The sequence below is a fragment of the Crocuta crocuta genome, unplaced genomic scaffold, assembly GCF_008692635.1.
Source record: "Crocuta crocuta isolate KB4526 unplaced genomic scaffold, BGI_CrCroc_1.0 scaffold506, whole genome shotgun sequence".
In the NCBI taxonomy this organism is placed as follows: Eukaryota; Metazoa; Chordata; class Mammalia; order Carnivora; family Hyaenidae; genus Crocuta; species Crocuta crocuta.
Window position 1 is genome coordinate 1,664,780 of NW_027528991.1, and position 835 is coordinate 1,665,614.

The following is an 835-nucleotide window of genomic DNA, read 5'->3' on the forward strand; positions in this document are numbered from 1 at the left end:
CCCGCCACACGGCTGCCACCAAAGCCCCGGGCCGTGGTTCCGGAACCTGCGCTCCAACCCCGGCTGTGCCCGCTCGGCGCACCCTGCCCCCCTGCCCCGCACACAGCGCTTCTCGTGCCCCTCCCTGAAAGCGCCCCCAAGCCCCCCAGTCCCGATGCTGCTTTTCCTCGGGCGTCTCTGCCGTCGTTTCCTGGAAAACAACAGGCTTGGGGAGTCTGAAATAAATGAGCTTATTTTAGGGCACGTTTGTTGTCCAGTCATAACAGGAAACTCATTTTGAGGGGGGAAAGCCCATCACCACTTGCGACCCGGCCTCTGCGTCTCCTTCACCTGGGTTTTCGGGGGGCGGGACGGCCCCCTCGGGCTTGGCTGTGCTGGACTTGCCTCGCCCGGGCCCCGAAGCCCAGGCAGCGCAGCGTCTCCGCCACGTGCTTCCAGCAGGGGGACACGCACAGGATCACCAGCAGCTTCGCGTCACCACCTGTACGAGAGGGGGCAGCACGTGGGAGGCATCGCGACCCTGGCACCTCTAGACCACTGTGGGGCCGCGTGGAGGGGTCCCCGCCGGCAGGGACGGGCCTGGCCCCAGCGGCCGTGGGGCTGAGTCACTCCCGCTGGAAGTGCGGGCGGTGGGTCCCACGCAGGGCGGGGGCGCCCTCCCCGAGCCCCCAGCACCCAGGGCTTCCCAGTCCGCGGAAGCCGGCTGCTGCCTGAGCTTCGGACGACGGGGAGGCTGAGCGGCACTGAGGGAACAGCAAAGCCCCGAGGGAATGGGGAGCTGAGGGAAGAGGAGAAGGGAAACGGCGCAGACGCTGGAAGGGACCCGCGCGGTCGC

The 835-nt window shown here is 68.5% G+C and overlaps 1 protein-coding gene across 1 annotated transcript in view; it reads right to left on the reverse strand.

Moving 5' to 3' along the window:
- Nucleotides 1–216: 216 nt before the first annotated feature.
- Nucleotides 217–835, reverse strand: part of KIF25 (kinesin family member 25) — a 33,113-nt gene continuing 32,494 nt past the window's right edge. The window contains 1 exon segment of the mRNA XM_077757383.1: nt 217–481. Coding sequence (XP_077613509.1) covers nt 327–481 — 155 coding nt within the window. The 3' untranslated portion in view covers nt 217–326.